The 23,181-nt window shown below is 35.0% G+C and overlaps 1 protein-coding gene across 2 annotated transcripts in view; it reads left to right on the plus strand.

The window, feature by feature from the left end:
- Positions 1–23,181, plus strand: part of PNPT1 (polyribonucleotide nucleotidyltransferase 1) — a 45,332-nt gene that overhangs the window by 13,927 nt on the left and 8,224 nt on the right. For both annotated transcript variants that reach the window (XM_065929250.1, XM_065929252.1), the window contains exons 9-18: positions 1,352–1,538; positions 2,575–2,626; positions 2,930–2,987; positions 6,599–6,695; positions 7,160–7,262; positions 14,176–14,246; positions 16,241–16,277; positions 18,208–18,274; positions 18,363–18,452; positions 19,636–19,689. In XM_065929250.1, coding sequence (XP_065785322.1) covers positions 1,352–1,538; positions 2,575–2,626; positions 2,930–2,987; positions 6,599–6,695; positions 7,160–7,262; positions 14,176–14,246; positions 16,241–16,277; positions 18,208–18,274; positions 18,363–18,452; positions 19,636–19,689 — 816 coding nt within the window. The remainder of the gene's footprint in view (positions 1–1,351; positions 1,539–2,574; positions 2,627–2,929; positions 2,988–6,598; positions 6,696–7,159; positions 7,263–14,175; positions 14,247–16,240; positions 16,278–18,207; positions 18,275–18,362; positions 18,453–19,635; positions 19,690–23,181) is intronic.

Genomic DNA, 23,181 nt, shown 5'->3' on the forward strand with positions numbered 1-23,181 from the left:
ATCTAAGAATTTTGATTTCTCCTTCACTCTTAAATATTTTCACTGGGAATAGGATTCTGGGTTGACAGTTCTTCTCTTTCAGCACCTGAAAGATATTATGCCTCTTCTTCTGGCCTCCATGGTTTCTGATGATAAATCTGCTATTGTTTGAATTGCTTTTCCCATATGGGTATGGTGTCATTTTACTCTAGCTGGTTTCAAGATTTTTTTCCTTTGTCTTTGGTTATCAGAAGTTTAATTATGATATGTCTTTCTTTGGGTTATCTTATGTAGGATTTATTCAGCTTCTTGAATATGCAGGTTTATGTTTCCGCCAAATTTTGGAAATTTCCAGCTATTTTTTCCCCAGTACTTTTCAGCCCTGCCATCTTTCTCCTCTCTTTCCAAGACAGCAGTGACACAAATGTTAGATCTTCAGTTACAGTTTCACAGATCTGCTTCAGCTAACTGATGGAATTCCAACATATAAAGCATATAAGATTTTTTTTTCCATTCTAGAAGTCTTAGAAGTGACTTTTTAGAAGTAATTCATTATGACTTTTTAGCCATAATAAATCTTAATGATAACATGATGTGGTTAAACACACTAGTTTGATGGTAGCTATGTATGACATGATCTAGACTTTGGACAAGTTGAGAGATGCCAGAAATGGCACACAGGTTGGCAAGAGTCTATTCAGCCTTATAGAAACCAGAGCTAAAATGCTAGAAGCCTTACTTTGAAGCTTCCCTGCTTTCCACAGGAATTATACTTTACAAAACTAAAAACAACCATTTTATGGTAGTAGCTTGGGTCCTCTAGTTGGCTAACTTGAAACAGTATCACTGCAAAGATTTCCTGACCCAAGCAAGAATTAGAAAATGTGACAAGGATCAAATTAAGTGAGAGGTCACATCAAATAATTGTTAAACAGGAAACATTATTGGACATCTGCTGTGCTGATATTTTAAATTTTGAATTTAAATACATTTTAAAAATAGATGCAGTTGTATATGCTAAAGGATAGAATTTTATGATATTTGAATTATATCTTATAGAGCTGTTACAAAAAAATTGCATATTTCATCTTCTGTTTCATTTTTTTAATGAGAAATTCCTCAGTAAATTTATGAAGAATATATACTTAACTTCAAATATCAAGGTTTCTTTATTCATTTACTACTGTCTACACTTTGGAATTGTGTTAATTCTTAGGAAAGAAATCAAAAAGGTAGAACATTGATCTGTAGTATTTGTCATGTTATAGTCTTTGAAAATGGTAAAACAGAAATTTGAAAATTCAGATTTGAAACATTTGAAAATTGGTAAAGGTTCAATGGCAGTCTTTTTCTTTTTTTTTTTTCTTTTTAGTCATGTTGGAAGCCTCTGCAGAGAATATTTTACAGCAGGACTTTTGCCATGCTATCAAAGTGGGAGTAAAACATACACAACAAATAATTCAGGGCATCCAGCAGTTGGTAAAAGAAAATGGTGTTACCAAGAGGACACCTCAGAAGTTATTTGTCCCTTCGCCAGAGATTGTCAAACACGCTCATAAGTAAGAACATCTGTACAAAAGAAAATATGAAAGTATCACCAGATTTAATTTCCTCTCAGAAATAACGTCTCATGGAAGCACTGTCCATGCATTACTTCCTAAATACCAGCTTTCTATTTTAAGAGTCATTGCCATAAATAGCAGTCTAATGCTTTTAAAAGCATAAACCTACATCTCTTCAAGGACCTAAGTTTAAATCTCAAAGGAAAGGGGAGAGTGAGTATCCTCGTCAAAATTAAGATAATTCTCCTCTCTCTCTGTCAAGGAAAAAGAGTATAAAGCATAAGATATTTGAATATCTAAGGAAACTGTTGAGGTTCTCAGAAAGAAATACAACCACCACTATATGCCCAGTCCTTATAATAGTGCTTGTACATAAAGTACTCAATAAATTTTGAATGAATGACCAGAGAATTATTTCATTTGAAATAAACTAAAAAAGTTAATATTTCCCTTAGTATGAGTCTCACAGCCATTACTTAGAGATTAGAGTTTTAACACTACCCAATCAAAGGACTACCTACAATAACAGCCAAAATGCATAGAAAAAATAAAAGGCAGTTGGTTCCATGACAGTGAGCGAAGAGAGAAAAATCTAAGATGAAATTAATTGAACAGTTAAGGGAAGGTATGTGTGAGTGATTCCCCTAATATGTGAGGAGAAAGAAATTTGTGTTCTCCTTCTCTTGTGACTCAGCTGGTAAAGAATCTGCCTGCAATGCAGGAGACCTGGGTTCAATCCCTGGGTTGGGAAGATCCCCTGGAGAAGGGAACAGCTGCCCACTCCAGTATTCTGGCCTGGAGAATTCCATGGACTCTATAGTCCATGGGGTTGCAAAGAGTCGGACACAACTGAGTGACTTTCACTTCATCATAAATAGTAAACAGATTAACAGTGTTAGAGAGCAATAAATACATATTTTTAATTATGAAATGTTAAGTATTTTATCCTGTTAAATATTTCAGTCTTGTTTATAATAAACACTACCTAATGTTTCTACATATTATGCTGACCTTTACTTTTTACTTAAAATAGACTCGCCATGGAAAAACTCTACACAGTTTTTACAGATCATGAACATGATAAAGTAGGTATACCTGAATTTTGTTTATATAATTGTTCTGGAATTCTTTTTTGTCATAGCTCACACAATTTTGTTTATGAATATTTGTCATATTTTTATGACAAGGGGAGTATGTGAATACATGAATACATGAATTAAACAGGTAATATTTTGTACAAATCAATAACCAGTTGTGATCTTTTAAAGACTATTACCATTAGGGAAATCTGATTACTATTACATTGTGTTAATTGTGTAGCAATTTAAAAAATAGAAATGTTTAATACAAATGCCATATATAACAACTGAACTTCAACTTTCTTTTAGATTTCCAGAGATGAAGCTGTTAATAAGATTAGGTTAGATACAGAGGAACAACTAAAAGGTAAATTTTACTTTTTTTTTTAGCTTTAAAAAAATAAAAGAAATAATAGATTTTAAAATTTCAGTTGTTAAGAGATCAGTTATTCTTGTTACTCCTTAGTTTTATCTTTAGTAAACTTGTGATAATGATACATCCCGAAGTTACTATTAAACTGACTTCTATGAATGGGTAAGAACTCCACCTGACCCAAAGTGAGCACCAATAAATGATGAATATGAGGTGTTCCTAATCTTTTCTAGGTCAAACTCTTACACTCCAAAATGGGTACCCTTGTATCCTGTCCTATGAAAACCTAAAAGATACTCTTTAAAATTCTCGTTTAATTTATAAAATTGCAATACTAACATGGTTTGTGAGGACTGAGTGAATAAGCTATTTACATCTGTGCCTGGCACATAGCAGGTATTCAGTAAACAACTGATGTTATTAATATGTGGAATTATAAAATTTAGATTTTAGAGAATCTTTCTCTCTAAAAATTATTAAACAAAAGGATTTTATTGCTTAATAGCAGTCATGCAAACTGATGTGTACCACGCATGACATACAGTTCTTGTTAATTTTTCTAATAGACAAATATCTTCTTAGCTGCATATCTCAAGACAAAAATTTTGCTGCTAGCATCAATATTAAGGCCATTATGTATTTCTATAATTACCTATATCCATTATCTATATCTGTAATTGCCATTGAAAAAGTTTGGTTTTTTCTCATTGTATTTCATCCTATTAAGGATTAGAAGTAAGTCAGATGGAGAAAGAGAAATAACATATGACATCCCTTATATGTGGAATCTGAAAAGAAATGATACAAATGAACTTATTTGTAAAACAGAAAGAGACTCACAGACTTAGAGAATGAACTTACGGTTGCCAGGGGGGAAGGAAGGAGGGAAAGGATAGTTAGGAAGTTTGGTTTGGACATGTACACACTGCTGTATTTAAAATGGATAACCAACAAGGACCTACTGAATAGCACATGGAACTCACCTCAGTGTTATGTGGCAACCTGGATGGGAGGGGAGTTTGGGGGAGAATGGATACATGTACACATAGCTGAGTCCCTTCACTGTTCACCTGAAACCATCACAACATTGCTATCCAGCTATACCCCAATACAGAATAAAAAGTTGGGGAGGGGGGGATGCCAAAAAAAAAAAAAAAAAGAGTAGAAGTTGTATAACACCAGCTGCCTTATTTAAAAAGAAAGTGATTTTAATAATATATACTCATGGGGCTTCCCAGATGGCGCTGGTAGTAAAGAACCTGCCTGCCAAAGTAGAAGACATAAGAGATGTGGGTTCAATTCCTGGGTCAGGAAGATCCCGTGGAGGAGGGCATGGCAACCCACTCCACTAAAAAAAGAAAAGTAGTAATAATAATACAGAGTCAAATACCTTCATGACTATCTGGATTCATAGGATAATATTTTAAATGTTTTGTACTAATTATTTTTCTAAATGCAACCTAGTTAAAGTATAAAAATTAATATTAAAAATTATTCCTGTCTGAAAAAGACACAATATATATCTCTCTGTGGCCATTTCTTATGTTCTGGCCACTTTCAAGTTATATTTAATAAACCAAATGCTTAAGAGAACAGTGCTTAGAACTTGGCATGAATTAACTATTAAGATAATAGATAAAGTAGCTTAACATTTAAAAGCATAAGCCTAAGCAGACATCTTTATTCAGGTCACAGCTGTCAGTTACTACCTGGGTGATCTCTGGCAACTTGCTTCTCTTCAGGCCTGTTTTTTCTTCTGTAAGACAGAGATAACAATAATAGCATTTATCTCACAGATTCCTATAAAGATTAACGGTATTTAAATAAAAACATGTAAAATACCTGGGTTATGAAAGAAGTTGATAAATGGTAACTAAAAACTAGTCAGCAGGGGGCTTTCCTCACTAATAAAAGAATCTGCCTGCCAATGCAGGGCACATGGGTTCGACCCCTGATCGGGGAAGATCCCACATACTGTGAAGCAACTAGGCCCATGCACCACAACTGCTGAGCCTGTGCTCTGGAGCTCAGGAGCCACAACTGCTGAAGCACTCACTCCCTAGAGCCCGTGCTTCACAACAAGAGAAACCACCACAACTAAAGAGTAGCAACTAAAGAGTAGGTCCTGCTCACCACAAATGGAGGAAAGCTCATGCAGCAACAAAGACCAAGCACAGCCAAAAATAAAGAAAGAAACAAAAATCTATTAAAAAAACAAAAAACAAAAACTAGTCAGTGAGGATTTGTAATGTATAAAGAAAATTATTCCTCTATTTGTGGACTAAAATAAAAGTTCCTAAGGCAAAACAGTGAAGGAGACTAATCTTAAAAATATCACTTAAATCTTCTCATACAATGGTTGGCTGGATATGTCAGATAACAATGAAATAGTTGATTTTAAAGCACTATTGTTCTGGTAGAAAGCAAACTCAGTTCAGTTCAGTCGCTAAGTCATGTCCAACTCTTTGCGACCCCATGAATCGCAGCATGCCAGGCCTCCCTGTCCATCACCAATTCCCAGAGTCCACCCAAACCCATGCCCATCGAGTCAGTGATGCCATCCAGCCATCTCATCTTCTGTCATCCCCTTCTCCTCCTGCCCCCAGTCCCTCCCAGCATCAGGGTCTTTTCCAGTAAGTCAACTCTTCTCATCAGGTGGCCAAAGTATTGGAGTTTTAGCTTCAGCATCAGTCCTTCCAGTGAACACCCAGGACTGATCTCCTTTAGGATAGACTGGTTGGATCTCCTTGCAGTCCAAGGGACTCTCAACAGTCTTCTCCAGCACCACGGTTCAAAAAAATCAATTTTTTGGTGCTCAGCTTTCTTCACAGTCCAACTCTCACATCCATACATGACCACTGGAAAAACCATAGCCTTGACTAGATGGACCTTTGTTGGCAACGTAATGTCTCTGCTTTTTAATATGCTGTCTAGATTGGTCATAACTTTCCTTCCAAGAAGTAAGCGTCTTTTAATTTCATGGCTGCAGTCACCATCTGCAGTGATTTTGGAGCCCAAAAAAATAAAGTCTGCCACTGTTTCCCCATCTATTTCCCATGAAGTGATGGGACCAGATGCCATGATCTTAGTTTTCTGAATGTTGAGCTTTAAGCCAACTTTTTCACTCTCCTCTTTCACTTTCATCAAGAGACTTTTTAGTTCCTCTTCACTTAAGGGTGGTATCATCTGGATATCTGAGGTTATTGATATTTCTCCCGGCAGTCTTGACTCCAGCTTGTGCTTCCAGCCCAGCGTTTCTCATGATGTACTGTGCATATAAGTTAAATAAGCACGGTGACAATATACAGCCTTGACATACTCCTTTTCCTATTTGGAACCAGTTTGTTGTTCCATATCCAGTTCTAACTGTTGCTTCCTCACCTGCATATAGGTTTCTCAAGAGCAAACTAGGTTCCCATTAATGGTACATTTGAGGTATAATAGTTGTGTCTCTCCTACTTAAAAACTTTTGCTTATAGGACTAATGTTTAGTCAGCTCCTTTGGCTCAATTCCATAGTTAATTGATTTGACACTGTGAACTTAAAGAGAAATTTTATCTTCCAAAAAGAGAACATCTTTGTTTTGGTTTGTCTTTCTTCTACAGAAAAATTTCCAGAGGTTGATTCCTATGAAATAATAGAATCCTTCAATGTTGCTACAAAGGATGTTTTTAGAAGTATTATTTTGAATGAGTACAAAAGGTAAACATATCCTTTTTTTTAACATATCCTTTTTTGATGGAATTGAAGCACGTACTCTCTGCAAATTTCCTTGAAAGTGACAACTAGCTGAAAGCTAGAAACTAGGATTTTTTCCTTCAAATAACAGGAAGTCATTAGATACCTGTTGACGAGTGTGTGGATTCTGTCGATATGTTTTAACTGTCTCTCTGTAGGCTTCATGTGTAGAGCATTGCTTCAAAGCCATGACTGCATGTCAGAATTACCTGCAGAGCTTTTTAACAAGGGTATGGGTCACAACCCCTGAGATTCTAATTCAGTGGGACTTAGGATGGGGCCAGGTATCTATATTATTTTTTAAACTTATGCAGGTGGTTATGATATGCAGTTCAAGTAGAAAATGTTGTGGTAGTGATCAAGAGATAATATGTGATTTTTCTGACTTACAACACTGCTGTACATAAGTATTTCCTTTATTACTATAGGTGTGACGGTCGAGATTTGACTTCACTTAGGAATATAAATTGTGAGGTAGATATGTTTAAGATTCTTCACGGATCGTCATTATTTCAGAGGGGACAGACACAGGTAATGTATGTAAAAAGCTACAATTATTTGCAAATACATGATTGTTTAGTCAGTCCTAATAGAAGTACATTTATGTAGGTTTTTATCATATGGAATATATTATCTATTCAGAATAAGATCTGATTTTTTTTAAAATATGTTTAAAGATAATGAACATATCAGTTGCTCCAAAGAATTTCCTCGTTGCTGTCTGGTCTCTTGTTCCTGCTCCCCTCCCTTTCCTTAGGCAACTTTCATCACTGCGAATTAGTTGCATTTCTAGAATTATCTGGTAGTTTTATTACATTTTTCTTTTAATCTTAGGTATATGAAATTAAGTCACTCATCTCTCTCTCTAGTCACTAAGTCGGTCACTCATCTCTCTTTCTCTTTAGTCGCTCAGTCATGTCAAACTCTTGCGACCCCATGGACTGTAGTCTGCCAGGCTCCTCTGTCCATGGGATTCTCCAGGCAAGAATACTGGCGTGTGTTGCCATTCCCTTCTCCAGGGGATCTTCCCGACCCAGGTCTCCTGCACTGCAGGCAGATTCTTTACCAACTGAGCTAAGAGGGAAGCCCAGCATTTTTTTGGCTGTACCACGTGGCATGTAGGATCTTAATTCCCTGACCAGGGATTGAGCCCCGTCCTCTTCATTGGCAGTGTGGAGTCTTAACCACTGGACTACCAGAGAAGTCCCAAGTCACTCATAGTCCTCAGTTTATGATACTGTCACTGCTGGTCTGTTCCAGGCTCTCACTTGTTTTCTCCATTTAGCCTGAACCTCAGTCCTTTTCTTTTCCTTTACATAGGCACATGTTCTCTTATATTTAACATGTATTTGTATGCATTGTTTCGTGTATGGTAAAATGCTTTAATTATGTAAATCACTAATTCTGCCTACCTAATGGGTACAAAGTGGTATGTCATTGCTTTCATTTGTATTTCCTAATGAGGAATGAATGAATCTCTGTTTATATGATAGCCAATTAACATGGTAACTGTATAAACCATACCCTGTGGGGTGCATACCTCCAGGGCACTCCTATAGATATTGTCTCAACACTATAGATAGAGTTCAACAAAGTGGTAGCCCTAGTTTAGGTTTGCTCTTTCATGAATTATCTGCTTATATCCTTTGACCAATTTTTTTTTCTTTGTTTTTAAAATATGGTTTACTGTCTTTTTCATGCTATTTTTCATGCTGTTTTTTAGTGAATTCTTATGTGTTTTAAATATGAATCCTTTTCGGCAACCATAATTTGTATGTATCATCTCCTTCTTTGCCATAAGCCTTCTGGCTTTATTTGTGGTAGTCTACTAGAGGCATACCTTGGATATACTGCAAGTTCAGCTTCAAACCAGCATGATAAATATCACAGCAAAGCAAATCACACAAATTTTTTGGTTTCCCAGCACGTATAAAACTTACATTTTAAACTACCTGTAGTCTATAGTACATAGAATGATAGCATATGTCTTAAATAACTGTACAAACCTTAATTTAAAAATACTGCTAAAAAAACACTAACCATCATCTGAGCCTTCAACAAGTCATAATCTTTTTGCTGGTGAAATTTTGAAAATTTCAAGCATTAACTACAATGTGACACCAAGATAAGAAGGGAGTAAATGCTGTTGGAAAAATGGTGCTGATATACCTGCTTGACACAGGTTTGCCACAAACCTTCAGCTTGCTTTTTAAAAAATCATTATTGGGAAATAATTAAAAAGTTAAACACAATACAGTGAAGTACAGTAAAATGAGACATGCCTATATATGTCTACAGTGAGCCTAAAATCTTTAGTTTTGAGATCTTCTTTAAGAAATCCTTACTGCAAAGGCATAGAATTATGCACCTACTATTAACTTTCTAGTTTTAGCTATATCTGCCTTGGAGTTTATTCCTATACATGGTGTGAGGTAAAAACCCTCCAGAATGAGTCAGTTTTGCAACAGTGTTTACTAAAAATTCATTTTTTCCCATTAAGTTGTAGTCACCTTATCATATTGAAAATGTACATTTTTGAACTATACACTCTGTTCCATTGTTTGTGAGTTCCCTGGGCCAGTGTCAAACTGCTTTAATTATTATAGTTGGGAGATATATTTTTATACCTGAGGGACAAAACCTCCCTTTTTATTCTTCCTTCCCTCCCTCCCAAAATTGTCTTAGCTATTCTAGTACCTTTGTTCCTTCATTTAAATCAGTGATTTAGATTGGCTTTGCACTGACTTTATGGAATGAGTAAAAATGATATTTTTACAATTTCAATCAGTCTTTCAATAAATATAATCTGTCTCCTTTGATTTGTGTTTTCTTTTATGCCTTTTAGTAAAAGTTTATTATTTTTATATTTTTGGCCATGCAAAGTCGCTTGAAGGATCTTAGTTCCCCAACCACGGATTGAACCTGAGCCCTTGCTATGAGAGTGTGGTGTCCTATCCACTGGACCACCAGGGAATTCCCAAAAGTTAAAATAAATAGCTCCATTAAGATATTTTGTATACTTTTGTTAACCATTCTGACAATCTTTGCCTTTTAACTGGAGTGTTTTATTCATTAATGTTCAGTTTAATTATTAATTGAATTTAGTCTGTCATTTTATTATTTGTTTTTTGTCTAGCCTCTCTTTTTTTTTTCTATTCCTTCTGCCTTCTTTTTGGATTAATTTAATATTTTTTAAGATCTCCATTTTAATTTGTGTATTTGCACCACATTAACAAATTGAAAGATAAAAACCATATGATTATCTCAATAGATGCAGAGAAAGCCTTTGACAAAATTCAACACTCATTTATGATTAAAACTCTCCAGAAAGCAGGAATAGAAGGAACATACCTCAATATAATAAAAGCTATATATGACAAACCCACAGCAAGCATCAGCCTCAATGGTGATAAATTGAAAGCATTTCCTCTGAAATCAGGAACAAGACAAGGATGCCCACTCTCACCACTACTATTCAACATAGTGTTGGAAGTTTTGGCCACAGCAATCAGAGCAGAAAAAGACATAAAAGGAATCCAGATAGGAAAAGAAGAAGTGAAACTCTCGCTGTTTGCAGATGACATGATCCTCTACATAGAAAACCCTAAAGACTCTTCCAGAAAATTACTAGAGCTAATCAATGAATATAGTAAAGTTGCAGGATATAAAATTAACACACAGAAATCCCCTGCATTCCTATACACTAACAATGAAAAAACAGAAAGAGAAATTAAGGAAACAATACCATTCACCATTGCAACAAAAAGAATAAAATACTTAGGAGTATATCTACCTAAAGAAACAAAAGACCTGTACATAGAAAACTATAAAACACTGATGAAAGAAATCAAAGAGGACACAAACAGATGGAGAAACATACCGTGTTCATGGATTGGAAGAATCAATATTGTCAAAATGGCTATTCTACCCAAAGCAATCTATAGATTCAATGCAATCCCTATCAAGCTACCAACGGTATTTTTCACAGAACTAGAACAAATAATTTCACAATTTGTATGGAAATACAAAAAACCTCGAATAGCCAAAGTAATCTTGAGAAAGAAGAATGGAACTGGAGGAATCAACCTGCCTGACTTCAGACTCTACTACAAAGCCACAGTCATCAAGACAGTATGGTACTGGCACAAAGACAGAAATATAGATCAATGGAACAGAATAGAAAGCCCAGAGATAAATCCACGAACCTATGGTCACCTCATCTTTGACAAAGGAGGCAAGGATATACAATGGAAAAAAGACAATCTCTTTAACAAGTGGTGCTGGGAAAACTGGTCAACCACTTGTAAAAGAATGAAACTAGAACACTTTCTAACACCATACACAAAAATAAACTCAAAATGGATTAAAGATCTAAATGTAAGACCAGAAACTATAAAACTCCTAGAGGAGAACATAGGCAAAACACTCTCCGACATAAATCACAGCAAGATCTTCTATGACCCACCTCCCAGAATATTGGAAATAAAAGCAAAAATAAACAAATGGGACCTAATGAAAATTAAAAGCTTTTGCACAACAAAGGAAACTATAAGTAAGGTGAAAAGACAGCCCTCAGATTGGGAGAAAATAATAACAAATGAGGAAACAGACAAAGGATTAATCTCAAAAATATACAAGCAACTCCTGAAGCTCAATTCCAGAAAAATAAACGACCCAATCAAAAAATGGGCCAAAGAACTAAACAGACATTTCTCCAAAGAAGACATACAGATGGCTAACAAACACATGAAAAGATGCTCAACATCACTCATCATCAGAGAAATGCAAATCAAAACCACAATGAGGTACCATTACACGCCAGTCAGGATGGCTGCTATCCAAAAGTCTACAAGCAATAAATGCTGGAGAGGGTGTGGAGAAAAGGGAACCCTCTTACACTGTTGGTGGGAATGCAAACTAGTACAGCCACTATGGAAAACAGTGTGGAGATTTCTTAAAAAACTGGAAATAGAACTGCCATATGACCCAGCAATACCACTTCTAGGCATACACACTGAGGAATCCAGATCTGAAAGAGACACGTGCACCCCAATGTTCATCGCAGCACTGTTTATAATAGCCAGGACATGGAAGCAACCCAGATGCCCATCAACAGATGAATGGATAAGGAAGCTGTGGTACATATACACCATGGAATATTACTCAGCCGTTAAAAAGAATTCATTTGAATCAGTTCTAATGAGATGGATGAAACTGGAGCCCATTATACAGAGTGAAGTAAGCCAGAAAGATAAAGAACATTACAGTATACTAACACATATATACGGAATTTAGATAGATGGTGGCGATAACCCTATATGCAAAACAGAAAAAGAGACACAGAAGTACAGAACAGACTTTTGAACTCTGGGGGAGAACGTGAGGGTGGGATGTTTTGAAAGAACAGCATGTATACTATCTATGGTGAAACGGACCACCAGCCCAGGTGGGATACATGAGTCAGGTGCTCGGGCCTGGTGCACTGGGAGGACCCTGAGGAGTCGGGTGGGGAGGGAGGTGGGAGGGGGGATCGGGATGGGGAATACGTGTAACTATATGGCTGATTCATGCCAATGTATGACAAAACCCACTGAAATGTTGTAAAGTGATTGGCCTCCAACTAATAAAATAATATTTAAAAAAAAAAAAAAAATAATTTGTGTATTTGCTTTTTAGCTACACTTCTATATTATTTTATATGGTTACTATTAGAGAATATGGTGTGTATCCTTAACTTTTCATAGTCTTTTTACAGTTTATTTTTCTCACTTCACACAAAATGGGTAAAGTGCAACCATTTAGGTATATTTGCCCCTTATTCTATCCTTTATGCTATATTTACTTCAGGAGTTATATCTACCTGTGTTACAACTCTACAAGGCAACATTATGACCTTTATTTTAAACAATTATTTTTTTTTTCCCCCATTGGATCTTCAGGAAGAAATAAAGCCCATCAGCAATGTCAAATATGTGGGTCAATATAAAAGTCTATCTTTTTTTTTCTTTAAATACATAATTGTTTAACAATTGTTTAAATTGTTATTGTTTAACAATTGTTTAAATTGTTATTGTTTAACAATTATTTAAATTGTTATTGTTTAACAATTGTTTAAAATAACAATTATGTATTTAAAGAAAAAAAAAGATAGACTTTTATATTGACCCACATGTTTGACATTGCTGATGGGCTTTATTTCTTCCTGAAGACCCAGGTTTCTTTTTGGTGTTACTTTCCTTCAATCTGATAAGACTTCCTTTAGTATTGTCCTTTGGATCTTATGATAACAAATTCCTATTTTTCATTTATCTGAAAATGTCTTTATCTTTTTACAAAGAATCTTTTTGCCAGAATATAGATTCTGGGTTGATATCTTTTAGCACTCAAAGAAATGGCCTGTTCCTCTTTGTTTTCCTTTTTCTGATGAGAAGTCAGGATTCATTCATTTATCATTGTCCCTGTAATTTATTGTTTTGTCCGGGTGCTTTCAAGGTTTTCCTTGTCTTTGGTTTTCAGCAGCATGACTATGACAAGTGTGGTTTTCTTTTATTTATCCTACTAAGAGTTTCCTGAGCTTTAAACCTGTAAATGTGAATCTTTCATCAAACTTGAGAAATTTCAGCTGTAATTTCTTCAAATATTTTTTCTATCTCATTCTCACTTTTCTCTCATTCTGGGATTGCCAGTACATATGTTTAGGCCTTTTGATATTGTCCCATATGTCCTGGAGGTTGTGTTGTTTTTTCCCCACTTTTTGTTCTATAAGTTGGGCAGTTTCTTCTAATCCTTGTTCATATTCACTGACTCTTGCATTGTCTTATTTTTCAGTTCTAGAATTTCTATTGGTTCTTTTTTATGTCCTTGTATATAATTATAGTAGCTATTGAAAATCTTTTGTCTTTTAATCCAACATCTGAATCCACTCAGGATCTGTCTCTATTCATTGTCTTTTCTTTTAAGAATGGGCCCCTATTTTCTCTTTTCTTATAGATTGTATCCTGGATGTTGTGAATGATACAGTGTAGGGTCTCTGGATTATATTATATCCCTTCAGTCTTCTTAGATTGGCTTTTTTTTTCTTTTTTCCAGTTTTAAGCAGGAAGTTAGTATTATTGGCTGAACTTTTATTGAGGATTCCTTTATGGGCAGGTTTATAAATACTCTTCTTCTTGTCCTCCTCCCCCAGCACTCCTAATACCTTTTGTATGTAGTCTGTGTGATATTAGACATCTGGATTTTTTAGATTTACATATAATGTTTATATGTAAATTATATAATTTCTGATGTTTACTGTACCTTGAATAAATGTTTATTGTACCTTGGCAAGCTTTGAATAGAATGTATTTATTTCTTTAAAAGCTAAATGAGTTTTTCACATGTTTTTCATTTTCATCTTTGTTGTTAGTAAATTAAAGCCTGAAGAATTTCATTTTTTCTTTTTTAGGTGCTTTGTACTGTTACATTTGATTCATTAGAATCTAATTTTAAGTCAGACCGAATTATAACAGCTATAAAGTAAGTTACGTTTCCTGGTTATGATGTTACAATATATAATTCATGTGGCATATTATCATTATTTCTTAAAACCGTATCTCTATACTTAATTTTTCTGTTTATTACGTAAGTGATTGCAGGGGTTTTTTTGTACTATATTTGTCTCCTAACTTACTTATTCAAAGTATTTAATTCTCTAGCATGGGTACATTTAGTTTATTCTCTTATCTCAAGAATCATTACTCTGAAAAAAAAAAAAAAAAAAAAAAAGAATCATTACTCTGGATAGATTTTTCTATTAACAATAAGTAAGAATCCCAGTTCCCAAAAAGAATCTGGAAGTTGTTAAATAAAAAAAACTTATCTAATTCTAAGGTACATTTGAACTTATGTTTTAAAAAACACTTGGTTCTCCTCCTCTGTTCCTAAAAAGTCAGCAGTAAAATCATGTTGATCAATTTTATATGATCAGAATCTATATTACAGTCCTTACCAACATTTCTGCAGCAGAGTTCTGAACTCACAGCCACAAATTTTCCTCAGTGCCTAACAGGGTTGCTTTCCTTTCCTTTGTTAAGGGTCTCAAATGACCAAAGGACTACCTCCCATTTTCTGCTTCCCAACTGATGAAGATAATCCCTAGTACCTTCAAGATTGTTGTTGCTTAGTCACCATGTCATGTCCAACTCTTTGGTGATCCCATGAACTGTAGCCCACTAGGCTCCTTTGTCCATGGGATTTCCCAGGCAAGAATATTGGAATAGGTTGTTGTTTCCTTCTCCAGGGGATCTTCTTGACCCAGGGATCATACACATATGTCTTTGTGTCTCCTGCCTTGGCAGGCAGATTTTTTTTTTTACCACTGAGCCACCAGGGATGCCCATCTTTAAGACAGCATCACTAATTATTTATCATGTACCTAATAAAAATAACAATGCAGCTGTATGTATAAGACTTGAATGGTCATCATAATCATGATTCTTTGTGGCAGGGGAGCTCTTAAACTTCTATATTTTAAATTCCCACCTAGGCCAAAACTTGGTTGCCCTGCTCTTCTTCATGATGACTCCCTTCTAGGAGGCAACACAGCTTCATAAGTGTGTGTACTGGGTTTGGCCAGGGTACCTCTCTACGTTCTAGTCCCAGGTCTATAACCTCTGTAAGTGAGGTGGTACATATCACACATCTATGCTGGTCTTTTGTCTTCTCACCTTATAAAGTGCAGGTACTTGGCTCATGATCCCTAGGCTCCTCTATAGCCCCCTAAATCTATGATTCCTTTAATCTTCTGGAGGTGTCTTGTTTTCAAGTTTCTTTCCAAATGGCTGTAATTTATGGTTGTGCAGATCCAGCCCTGGCTTAAGACTTTCTAAATCCTCTGTACAGAGAAGTGCCTTTTGTAATCCCACTCAAAGGGAACACTGCTTGTGCCAAGAACCTGTGTATGCCTGTCTTTTCCTCAATTAAAAAAAATTTGGTTTCCTGCTTCCAGGAATTTTTTCTTCTCATGTTTATTCTCCCCAATGTTGTACATTCAGTAACAGTTCTCTTCGCAATCCTTTCAAACCCTGAAAAAAACTTTGCCTGTCAGATCCTCTGATTGTTCTGTCATTTCAGTTATTGATTTTCATTTCACGTTCGTCTTAGAAGATCATAACTGAGATTTAAATGATATATATATAACATTTAGGATTCTCACTAGTTATTAATGCTTTAAAATGTGTCTGTTGTCTTAGTATTTAAGTCTGGATATCTAAGTCTTTATTTGAAGCAAAATTGTTTTCTTAATCTGTGTAGAATTCATTCAAAAGCCCTGACCCTGGGAGGGGCGGGGGCGGGGGGGGGGGGCACAACTGTCTCTGACATTCATCCTTCTAATTCTTCTGGTATTTAATTTCAGACCAATTCTCCTTAATAACCAGTTGTTTTTTAAAATTCCCTTACATCTCTTTTCATTGTTTATTGAATAAATTTATATCTGCATGATGTCTTTAATATTATGCTTTTTGTTGTAGTGGGATAAAAGATAAAAATTTCATGCTGCACTATGAGGTAAGGTGAATTTTTCCCCAGTATTTTATTTTGAAAGATTTTTACAGTAGATAACCTTTATATCCACTACCTAGGTTCCTGCCATTAACATTTTACTATGCCAGTTTTATCATATATCTGTTAAGGTTTGGGCACTTATTTTAATGCTTATAGAGGGATTTAGAGAGTAGAGAGACAATACCTTTCCAACCAACAACATCCTGTTCTGAGTCAATACATAAAGGCTAAAGTATAGTAGACAATATTGTATTAGTCAAGAAAGAGTTGTAACTGTTCACATGTATGTCCAACAAGTGGGGCTTTTCAAATACTTCACCTGGCAAATCACCATCTCCCTTTAGTTCATTTAAATGTTCATATTTTTACTCATTTGCTTAGCAGCAAAAGAACTGAGGTATTTAATGTTAAATTATTTTATGTATGACATCAGTACATGCAATGAGTTTTTGATTAGCTTTTCTAAGGGACCAGACATGACACAACCATATAGCACTCTAATATTAGTATTTGAAGCACACAGTTTGGGAGACTAGTGTGCAGCAGCAGGCCTTCTGAGTGGCTGTTGCTGGCTGCCCAGAATCCCAGCATTCAATTTTGTTGAATCTGCTATAGCTAATAGAGAATATTTCATGTAGAAAATATATGCTAGAGAATATCTAAACCTGGAGATTCTCACAGGTTTTAAATCCCTAATAACCTGTTTGGGATATATACAGATGCTAGAGAAGCCAGAGAGGAATTATAATTGATAAGGCAAATCTTAGGTCAAGAACTGAAGAGCATATGGCAGTCTTTAAAAAAACATCTTTATAAAGTCTTTAAAAAGGGCACCTGCAAAAAATACAGCTCTAGCTGATAATTGGGAAAAGAGGTGAGGGCAGAGGCAGGAGAAAGATACAGGCTGTATTGCTATTTTATTTCATTTTCTTTTTGTAATCTTTTTATCATAAAACACAGATACTGAAAACCATATAAAACAAAGGATGACTTAATGAGTTTTCATAAGACAGACATCCTTGTAACTACCACCAAAGTCATAGAATAGAAGGTGTCCAGTCAGTCCTTCCATGTTTTTCATCCCAGTCTTAAAAACCTTCTTTCCCTAAAAGTAACTACTATTCTAAGTTTTATATTAATAGTAATCACTTCCTTGGGTTTCTGTCACACATCCCTAAATACAACAGTGTAGTCTCATCCTTTTTTTTTTTAAATTTGATATTCTTTAAGTCTCTTTTAATCTATAGGTCTCTCCTCCATCATATTCTTTTCTTTACAGTCTTTCTGTTGAACTCCCAGAGCCATCTGACCTGTAGTATTCCCCACAGCCTGGGGGCTGATGGCACTCATGGTACCGTTCAGTGGTCTGTCTCCTGCAAATTGACCACTAGATCTAGAGGCTTTATCAGATTCATGTTCCATCTCTCTTTTTAAAAAATATTTAGTTAAAGTAAGTGGAATTCCAGATTTTTACAGGAATTTTTCAGTTTTTTAAATAACTACATCTAGTTTACATTCTTTTAAGACAGTATATCAATCAAATAAAATAGTTTGCAACTCTTGGCTAAAGTAATACCCTTATTGGAAAAGATCTGTTTCCTTAATGTGCATTTTTAATGTATATTTCTTGTATTATAAAAATATAGTATTTTGTTATTGTTAACAATTTAAATATTACAGAAGTTTGAGTTGTAAATCCTCATAACCATCCATTTCCTACCCCAGGTCATATAAACACTAGAAATAGCTACTTTTAGCAATTTGGTATATGTCTTAGGGTCCAGACATTTTCTGTGTGTATGAGTGTACTTTTTTTGTTTTTTTTTTTTTTAACAAATATGGGATTCTATTTATATTTGTAACTTACTTATATATATGGGATATCTTTCCATGTCAATTGTATATGTACGTGCTTTTTGTTTGTTTTTTTAAGTTTCCACCCTATGCAACTAATGAAGTTGGCAAAGTCACTGGTGTAAATAGAAGAGAACTTGGGCATGGTAAGTACAAATCTCTGTATGTACATGATTTTACTAAAGAGACTTAACTTTTTTTTTTTTTGGCTCATTATTTTCTGTTCTGATTTAGGTGCTCTTGCTGAGAGAGCTCTGTATCCTGTTATTCCTAAAGATTTTCCTTTCACCATAAGAGTCACATCGGAAGTACTAGAGTCAAATGGTATGGTTTTGAAATATTTTTCCCATTGAAAAAGAATGGACTCCCTGTTAGAGTTTTAACTTTTCATAAGTAATGTTTCATTATGTTTATTAGTACCCAAAAACCACTGCAAGAGAAAAATATGTTTAATCATATACTTGTCTGAATCTCTGTTCTTACCTAATGATATGCTTTGAAAACAATATAATATAAAAAAATGTTTATCTTTGTATCTCTTTTACAGTAGATCCAGTTTTGGTTATTTGTTTCCTTATTTTTATAAACAAACCATAGAGCAAGGCCAGTTTGGAAAGAGGAAGGGAGGAAAACAAAGTGAACCGTTAAGCAGGGGACACTTGTCATGTATCACAGATATAAGAATATATTACAGAGAAAGGTTGGGTTTAAAAAGCCAAATTTATTTTTTTATTTTTTCAAAAGAAATTATCTTTTTTTTTTTCTTTTTTGCCATGCCATGCAGCTTGTGGGATTTTAGTTCTTTTAGATCCCCAGCCAGGGATTTAACCTAGGCCCTTGGCAGTGACAGCACAGAGTCCTAACCACTGAGTACTGCCTAGAAATTCCCAACAGTCAAATTTAAATTGAAACTCGGTCGCAGGTCAAGGGAAGGTAGCATAATCATTAAAGGCAGAAAGGGCACAGGATTCTCAAACATGTAGCCTACCTAGATCAGATGGTTATAGATATTTTGTAAAAAATACCAAAGCTCAATATTTAAACTAGGACTTCCAGTTCTTTACTGGGTGTGATTAGGCTATAGCTTATGGCCCAGTGAGAGAGCTAGAGCCCTGTATTTTTAACTGCCTCCTAGTTAAGCAACAAAAGAGGCATGCTGGTTTTTCTGGTAGTTTCCTAGAAACAGAATCTCTAGTACTGCTGTCCAATAGAACTTTCTGTGGTGACAGAAATTCTCTGTGCTGTGCTAAATTCAGTTAAGGGACTGAATTTATTTCAGATAACTTAAATTTAGCCACACATTGTTAATGGCTGTCACCCTGTCTATGCAGCTCTGTAGTCTGTGGTTTAGGAGAGCTTGCCTTAAGTGCTTTTAAAAAGAAGGAAGGAAATAATATTGAATATTTAAATTATAAATGAGTAATTGTAAGGAAATAACTAACAGTAGCAATTTTCTACATTTAACAAAAATCCATATTAAAGCAAGTATTTTCCTTTGTTTTTATAGGATCATCTTCTATGGCATCTGCATGTGGTGGAAGTTTAGCATTAATGGATGCAGGTAAAAGAATTATGTCTAAAAACTACCAAAGCTTATTTATATAAATAGACTTAATCAGTAATAAAATATAGGATTTTTTAAAACTGTATTTTAGCAAGACTTGAAGAAGTCAGATTACCAAACCAGTCCAGAATAAAGATAATTAAAAAGCACAGTTTCAACTACAGATATCTGCTGAAATTCTTATTCTTGGCTAAAAGTAATAAATTGAAATTATTTATTTGGTGACCCCTTGGGCTTTTGAGAGCTCTGCAATTGATACCATTCTCTAAGGAAGGTTGGCTTAGCAAGCACAAGTATTAGGACCCATAAAGGAAAATGATTTATGTAATCTTTCAGTCGTTTTAAGCAAACTCTGGGAAGAACGCCACTCATAGAAGAGTACACAGAACTTTAGGAAGGAAGACTGCAAGTGATTCAGTATAATCTCTGGATCTGAAACACCAAAAAGGAAAGAGGTAGCATGTTAAGAGACTCTGAAAACAGTATCTGCCAGTTACCAGTGATGCTATTTAGAAAGAAAGAGAAGAGGAACCTAAATCAAAGAGGCCACACACAGAGTTCCCTATAAGTTCTCATATTTACAGTACAGAAAAGGAGAAAGAAAAGAAAGGATGATATAATGAAGAATGAAATGAAAGAATGGTATAAATGTATAATGTGTGTTCAATCACTCATTCATGTCCGACTCTGCAACCCCATGAATCGTATGTAGCCCACCACACTTCAATGTCCATGGAATTTTCCCAGCAAGAATACTGGAGTGGATTGCCATTTCCTTCTCCAGGGAATCTTCCCGACCCAGGGATTGACCCCACGTCTCCTGCATTGACAGGAGGATTCTTTACCACTGACCCACCATGATACTATTATCTAAAAACCTTAAAACAAGGCAAAGTAAAAAAAAGCTAAAAGCAGTTAAAGACACTTTTCTAGTTCTGTTCAGTGGAAGGAAAACATAACCTGATATTTAAGGTAGCTGGTTAAAATACCATTTCTATTTTCACCTTCATATATTAATTCAACAAATTTTTATTATATGCTAACTCTGCCAAGCACTGATCTAAACTCTTGGGACTTGGTGGTGAACAAAAGAAATTCTCTGTCTCATGCAGCTTGCATTCATTACTCTTACAGTCTCATATTGGAAAACACAGAACACATCCTGAAAAAGGTGAACTGACAGATAAAAGATCACGAGAGAGTCTTTATCTGCTCTAAATGAATTCAGATCTTTAGGTCTAGACAGAAACTCATCCTAAGTAATGAGAATTTCAGGATAAGATAACTGAACCAGTTTGGCAGTATTAGAGAAATCATGGAGGTTAGTATACCAAAGAAACAAAGAATTCTTACTTTTGAAAGATATATGTATTTCCTGTAAAGTGTAATAACCCAGTGAACTTGACAGTGACCCTAGTGTATAAGTATTTTAACAAGGAGGTAGAGGAGAGTCACTCCAAGTAAGCCATGCCATAGAGCAGAGGGAGGATGCTGCTTGTACAGTGTATCTAGAGCTCAGCTTAGCAGTTAGTGACCTTGGCAGAAAAGGATGCAGAAATTGATAATGGGTGATAAGTATACCGTTTATAACTACTTGAAGGGTGAGCAGCCGGGACTAGAATCTGATCAGTAGGTTGGAGAGAGTTCTGAAGTGGAGCTTGAAGATGCTCCATCCTAAACCTTGTCCTTAAAAACTGACTAAAAATGTTATTGAATTGACTAAGAACACTGGTCTGCCAATAAAAAAGATACTGATAAAAAGTAGTATGTGACTAATGTGTTAAATGACAGTTTTGATCTCTTAAAAAAAACGTTAACATTAAAAAATAAGGAGCCAAATTAGAAAAAGAAATTGACAAGAATGAATGTCAGATTCTGTGGGAAGAGCCAACAAATGGTATTCAATTCAAATATATGAGTGCTTGCAATGTCTTACATCAGACTCTACAGGGGTACCCAGTTTTTTAGAAGTTTACAGGAACAAAAACAAACATAAAGATACTAACACATCAAAGATCTAATACAAATATGTACAAGGCACAAATATGTACAATATGGATGAAGAACTAGGTTGAACATAATTGGCTTCATAGAGACAGCTACATTTCATTTGAATTTAAAGGTTGAATGGTTGTTGACCAGGCATATTAGCAATAAGGCCCATCTTTCATGTGAAAGGAGCATGTGCAAAGTTATAAAACAGTATGGTGTGTTTCTGAAATATATTTGAAAGGTGTGATGATGTAATACACTGGGACCATATTTCAAAGATCATTATTATACTAAGGAGTTTGAAATTTTCCCAACTCAGTATTCCGTGAAAAAGAGTACCACAGGATGTTGATTATTATATACTATGGAAAAAAATATGTTTACATGGGATTAAACAAGTTTGTTTAATATGGTTTAAATAAGCTTAAATAGGTTAATGTGAATATTGAATCTCTAGGAACAGGATATTTCCCAAATTTTTTTGACCACAGAACTTACATAAAAAATTCCTGAAAGCAAGTAATGGGGAACTTGAAGGATTTTATAGAGAAAAGTAGCATGATGTGAATCTGCTATTCTTTGGGGGGGTAGTTATTCCTAGCTTACATGATAGACCTAGGCGATGACATGGGAGAGAATAGGAGCTGGGGTAGGGGTGCTAAAAATCTGAAAACTGGACAGGGAAACTCTTGCCAGGAGAAGAAATAGTGTGGACTTGGACTAAAGAAGTAGCAATGGATATTTCAGTATTTGGAGGAAAGGACAGATTTTCTACAAAAAATATTTAGAGGATGAACCTCTAATCAGATTTTTGTGACTTGATTAAGATGAAGGAAGGGAGAAAGGAAGTGTTGATTCTAATATGTCATTGCTTTCAATCAAGACAGGGAATGCAGGAGAAAAGGGATTTTTCAAGGGTGATTAAATTTTGAAATTTAAATTTTTCTATTTATTTACATATTTAAGATATATTAGGGACATTTAGCTGGCGATATTCAGCAGGCATATGGGTTGTACAGATCTAGGTTTATCAGAGAGAACTAGGTAGGAGGGATAGATTTTAAGTCATCAACATTATAGGTGATAGTTAAAACTGTGGGCATAAAGAATATGAAATATGAATCCCTACCGCATTCCTTAATGCCAAATAAGTTTCAAGTGATCAAAACTTTAAATTTCCTTTTAAAAAATTAAACAAGATTTTATGAAACTCTTGGACAGAAAAAAATAAAGCCTTTCTAGGGAATTCCCTGGCCATCCAGTGGCCACTCAGTGCTTTCACTACAGTGGCCTGGATTCAACCCCACATTGGGGAACTAAGATCCCACAAGCCATGAAGTGCAGCCAAAAAAAATTAAAAAGAAAAAACAACCTTTCTAAGCAAAATCTAGGAACTATGATTACATAGAAAATCCTATACAGGAAAAAACACAAGAAAATCAACAGACTAGAAAATAATATTTTATCGTGTATTTCATATTTGTATTTTATTTACTG

This window comes from Muntiacus reevesi, chromosome 3 (genome assembly GCF_963930625.1).
Source record: "Muntiacus reevesi chromosome 3, mMunRee1.1, whole genome shotgun sequence".
NCBI lineage: Eukaryota > Metazoa > Chordata > Mammalia > Artiodactyla > Cervidae > Muntiacus > Muntiacus reevesi.